At 36.6% G+C, this 5,146-nt stretch overlaps 1 protein-coding gene across 1 annotated transcript; it reads left to right on the forward strand.

The window, feature by feature from the left end:
• The first annotated feature begins 264 nt into the window (after nucleotides 1–264).
• Nucleotides 265–4,098, forward strand: elovl7a (ELOVL fatty acid elongase 7a). The gene is made up of 8 exons (XM_024276191.2): nucleotides 265–421; nucleotides 1,498–1,575; nucleotides 1,656–1,846; nucleotides 2,147–2,227; nucleotides 2,323–2,379; nucleotides 2,457–2,562; nucleotides 2,669–2,805; nucleotides 2,895–4,098. Exons 2-8 carry the CDS (start codon nucleotides 1,512–1,514, stop codon nucleotides 3,141–3,143), a joined length of 885 nt encoding a protein of 294 aa, XP_024131959.1. The 5' UTR covers nucleotides 265–421; nucleotides 1,498–1,511; the 3' UTR covers nucleotides 3,144–4,098.
• Nucleotides 4,099–5,146: the final 1,048 nt, after the last annotated feature.

The following is a 5,146-nucleotide window of genomic DNA, read 5'->3' on the forward strand; positions in this document are numbered from 1 at the left end:
GGGGGAGGAAAAGATTTTGATTATCTTTTGACTGTTTTATAAAGTCTAATTTCTCATTACATAACACTGTTTGTTTTCACTGGGAATGAAGTGGAAAAAAACAGCATCTATCTTGTCTTCTCGACGCTGAAACCACTCCTGTAGTAGAGTACAAATTGTCACAGAATCCTTCATAGTTTCAGATGAGGCATCATCAGGGAATGAGCATCATCACGTCTAATCTCGGGCGCTGACAAATCAGCCAATCAGCGGAGGCGGGTGTGTTCATGTGACCCCGCCCTTTGAGGAACTTAAGGACCAGGGAGTTCTGGCAACGGCAGAGACAGAGCAGTTAGACACACCTGTTGTTTGGGAGCGGGTGGCTCGAAACAAAAGAAAATATTTGCCGGACCAAGTGGATTTTCAAGGTGTGCGGGTCGAGGTTAGTACGCTGGTGTTTTATCTAAATATAATTTGAAAATTTATAAAGAATTAAGTGAAAAACGAACTTTAAATGTTGGTGTTTTAAAGAGATTCTAGCAATTAAACTAAAGTAATTTAGCTTCTGTTTTTCGAGTTTCTTCTTTTTTTTATTTAAATTTATGTGGGTTTTTACTTTTATTAGTAATATTTACTGCTATTTTGTAGTTTTTACTGGCATTTTTTTGCATTGTTTTTCGCTTAACAACTCATTTGAAGTTAAAAAAAAATTTTATCTTAATTTTTAAAAATAAATTGAGAATGTAAGAAGTCAATTCTGCGAGCGCCTTTTTTATTTTAATTTTATTTATCACTATCCCTGGCATGGCGTGTCAAGACTTGCCTTATTGCTAATTAAAACGAGGACTCCAGACAGACCTGCCCTTTCCCACTGATGGAGAGACTTCCTCTTTCTCTCACTTTTTTTTCCTCCTTAATTTAATCCACTCTTTTTGCAATCTCAGACACACCTGGAAAAACCTGTCAAAGAGGGTTTGGTCTTAAACACACGTAGCTAAGGTGTTTCCATGATTTCTGGTTATGCTAGGTATCTATTTACCTCCATTAATCAATATATCCTAAGAGGTTGCTTTGAAATGTTGTCATTGAACTTTAGAGCACATTTGCTCAAACATGGATGAATCCCTCACTATTAGTTTTAATTTTCTTCTTGTTTTTTTGTGATTTGTTTTTTTAAATAAAGTTTTATTTGGCAGACTTTGAATACCAACTTGGGTTTCTGCTCTAAACTAAAAAAAAACCCAAATCATTTCTTCATGGCTTTATAAAAGGACTCCACTTCCCTTTCTAATTCTTCTCTACTTGTTTTTTTTTCCCTTCATGCTGTGACTAACTACCAGTTTTTGCAGAAATACTGGTTTTAAATGATACTAAAACTACTTCCTTGAGCCAAAAAATTCCATTTGTGTAGGGGAATGAGTTCATTCACTTTTGGCTTTGTCAACTAAACTATTTTCCTTTTTCATTTGAAAGATTTGGATTCATTTTCCACTGTCTTCTTCGTCCTTTCCATTTTAGGCGAACATTGGAAAATGGCTCTTGATGAAATAAAGTCCACGGCTGCGCTCATCTATGATGAGTTCATTCAAAATGCAGGTGTGTTTACAACAACTTGTCTGCAGATGTTGCTTTTAGATCTGTTAGTGGCTGTCTAATTAATGTGAACTTCTCTGCAGATTCCAGGACAGAGAACTGGTTCCTCATGCCATCTCCTGTCCCCCAAACCATCATTATTGTGGCATACATTTACTTTGTGACTTCACTGGGGCCCAGAATAATGGAGAACCGCAAAGCCCTCGACCTCAAAAGAGTCCTCATCGTGTACAACTTCAGCGTGGTGGCTCTCTCGCTCTATATGTGTTATGAGGTTTGTGTTATTTTATTTTTTCTGGATGAATTGGTCTTTCTATTTAAAGCTTGCATTTCCTCTAAGCTGTGGCTCATGATTGTGTAGAAATGCTTTGGTTTTGTTTTCCTTATGTTGAATTGCTGTCAAACCAGAACAAATATATGTAAAGTATTGATCAAAAATACATAGTAGTATTTTTATGGCACATTGTAATGTAGTGAATTTGTCTAATACAAATTCATATTTTTGTCAATTTAAAACTAAAATGTATTCCAAAATCAAAATGTCTCTTGACTAACTGACTTATTTTTGTCTTAGTTTGTGATGTCAGGATGGGGAACGGGATACTCATTTCAATGTGACGTGCTAGACTATTCTGAATCGCCACAAGCAATGAGGGTAAGTCATTTTTCTAAACACAACTTTTGCTTTTTAAAAAGAAATGCTGTGAAATGATCAGAAGTGCTGAGTGTGTTTCTGCGTATGTCCTCTAGATGGCAGCAACGTGTTGGCTTTACTACTTCTCAAAGTTTATTGAATTGTTGGACACAGTAAGTGGTGAAACAGTCAATTAATTAAAATTCCTTGCAGTATCCTCATCTTCAATGATCCATTTTTTTTCTTCTAGATCTTCTTCGTCTTGAGGAAGAAAAACAGCCAGGTGACGTTTCTTCATGTCTTCCATCACTCCATTATGCCCTTCACCTGGTGGTTTGGTGTCCGTTTTTCACCAGGTAACGCTACCCTTTGACATATTCCATCCATCAGATGTGCTGCCTATGTATCTTGTGACTCATCATTGTACTTTTTTTTTTTCCTCCCTGATATCTCCTCTTTTAGGTGGAATGGGGACATTCCATGCTCTTCTGAACTGTGTGGTTCACGTCATCATGTACACGTACTATGGGCTGACTGCCATGGGCCCCAAATACCAAAAGTACCTGTGGTGGAAGAAGCACCTCACATCCGTCCAGCTGGTATGTGATCCGTATTTGTGTCGAAAAAAGGAACTTTTGAATTCTGACAGTTTAAGTTGAGGGTTTTTTTTTTTTTCTTTTGTTTGTAGATCCAGTTTGTCATGGTGACCAGCCACATCTCCCAATATTTCTTCTTGAAGGACTGCCCCTACCAGTTCCCCATCTTTATTTACATAATCTTCCTGTACGGCGTGATTTTCCTGCTTCTCTTCCTCAACTTCTGGTACCACGCCTACACGAAGGGCAAGAGGCTGCCGAAGGTGCTGCAAGCCCAGACATGGGCACACCACACAAACGGAGTCATGAATGGAAACGCCAATCACGACAAGGATGAGTGACGCAGGATTATTGGTTTAGTGGCTTTGAGATCGTTGGCGCACAAAAGCCATTGTTGTAGCCTGGGATTCAATGCTTTGGACTGCCGGACAAGTTCCTTTTCTCTACTTGCAACTGTAAGACAATCCCTATGACCAAAGGTTAAACATATTCAGTTAACTTAAGCAACAGGTTTTAACTACCCCCCCTCCCCCCCTTTTTTTGTTTTGTTTACTAGTTATAACTCAGATGTATACATTTTTAATACCCCTGCTAAAATATAATTCAGTCTTTGGCCATGAAGCATTACCAAAGAAAATATTGCCAGGCTTTAAAAGTTAAAGACAGTGGTGCTGTGCTTAAAACCATTTTTACTTTTGTGACTCTATCGTTCTTCTCAGACTTTAAAAGATTAACATTTTTAAAGTTGTGCACTACCGTTCACGCTAAATATCAACAGTTCTGGTTAAGTTTGTTTGTATTCTACTCTTTTAAAGTTCTACATCTCCGCATGCACATCGCTTACTGTTACCAGACCTCTCCATACTGATCACAGCTGCTGATTGAACAGATGAGCACTGAAGAGCATCTTTATTTTGTACAGCAGGTATTTTTTTTTTGCTTTTATTTTGAACTCTATGAAGCATTGGTATGTTACACATGTAAGATGACCGGGACGGATCACTGTTGTTCTTGTAGGATCCATAGCAGACCTTCATTTTACTGAGGCATATTGCAATACAACACTTACAGGAAATGGTTGTTCAGTTTAAGTGCGAACAATTTAATTTTCCTGCATTTTAGCTGTGTGCTAATGAAGTCTTCAGATTACTCAGACCAGCGTCTTTGACTCTGGACTGTTTATGTCTGACATGATCTTGAACAAGGAAGTGAATGTAAATTTATTCTGCTGGTAACTGAGGACACATGATTCAACTTTATGAAAGAGGTTCACTTTTTTTTTTTTTTGTCATTTTTACCTACAAATCCACCTTAACTCGGTTTACAGATGTTTAATGCTTACAAATGTGAGTAAATATTTTGTTTTCCAATTTGTTAATCTTATGCTATAAAGAAATGTTTATATTGTGGTTTTTATATGTATTTATATAAAATAAATGATGAATGTACTTTAAAAGAAAAAGTTTGGTTTTGCTTTTTAAAAGATTTCAGATTAACTCTGTCAATGTAGAAGACGGGCATTCAAAGCTAGTTTTAGATGTAGCAATGAGTTAATAGTTCAGCTACTTTGGAGTGTCATGGTTTTACTGCTAAGATCAACTAGGTTTAGTTTTAAGGAACTGCAAACATATTGACCTACTGCTGTAAAATGACTGGATATGACTGTAGACGCTAATCTTCACCAGCGGGTGGTGCTGTTACACAAGTTTACGAAAAATTTTAATTTAAATACCCAGTGTTTTCACAGCCACGTGTGAATCAAATAAGCTCTCAAACAAAACTAAAGATTATTATTAACCTTTAATACTTTGGAGCCTTTTTGAATATTTTTTTATATATTGCAATTTGCTCCCAAGCTAAAAAGTAAATGGAAATATTTTCAAAAAAATGTGTTTTTCTGTATTTTGTAAGTTGTTAGCGAATTTTTATTTTTATTTTATTTTTTTATACGAATTATCGTATCATAACATTGTCAATATCGTGGACCATGTATCGTATTGTGAAGTACTCGGTGATTCCCAGCCCTAACAGCAAGTCAGAGGTCTTGCAACAAAATGATCAAAACGGCTAAAAAAAAAAAAAAAACACCCATAAAAATTTAAACATTGGACCTTCCTGAATGACCTGCTATGAATCTTCATCTAAATGTACATATTACCAAAAGTATTGGCTCACCCACCCAAATGGTCAGAATCAGGTGCACTAATCAGTTTTCCACAGGTGTATAAAATCAAGCACTCAGACTATCAGAATGTTTTAAAAACATTTGTGAAAGAATGTTTTGCTCTCAGATCAGTGAATTCCAGCGTGGGACTGTCAGGATGTCACCTGTGCAACAAATCCC

Source organism: Oryzias melastigma, linkage group LG9 (genome assembly GCF_002922805.2).
Source record: "Oryzias melastigma strain HK-1 linkage group LG9, ASM292280v2, whole genome shotgun sequence".
NCBI classification, from domain to species: domain Eukaryota; kingdom Metazoa; phylum Chordata; class Actinopteri; order Beloniformes; family Adrianichthyidae; genus Oryzias; species Oryzias melastigma.

What these genes read in the sequence shown, in the direction of transcription:
- elovl7a (XM_024276191.2), top strand. Translation starts at nt 1,512, where the DNA reads ATGGCTCTTGATGAAATAAAGTCCACGGCTGCGCTCATCTATGATGAG. An exon ending in AATCGCCACAAGCAATGAGG is followed by an intron (nt 2,228 to 2,322) that starts GTAAGTCATTTT and finishes TATGTCCTCTAG; the next exon opens with ATGGCAGCAACGTGTTGGCT. An exon ending in ACCTCACATCCGTCCAGCTG is followed by an intron (nt 2,806 to 2,894) that starts GTATGTGATCCG and finishes TTTTGTTTGTAG; the next exon opens with ATCCAGTTTGTCATGGTGAC.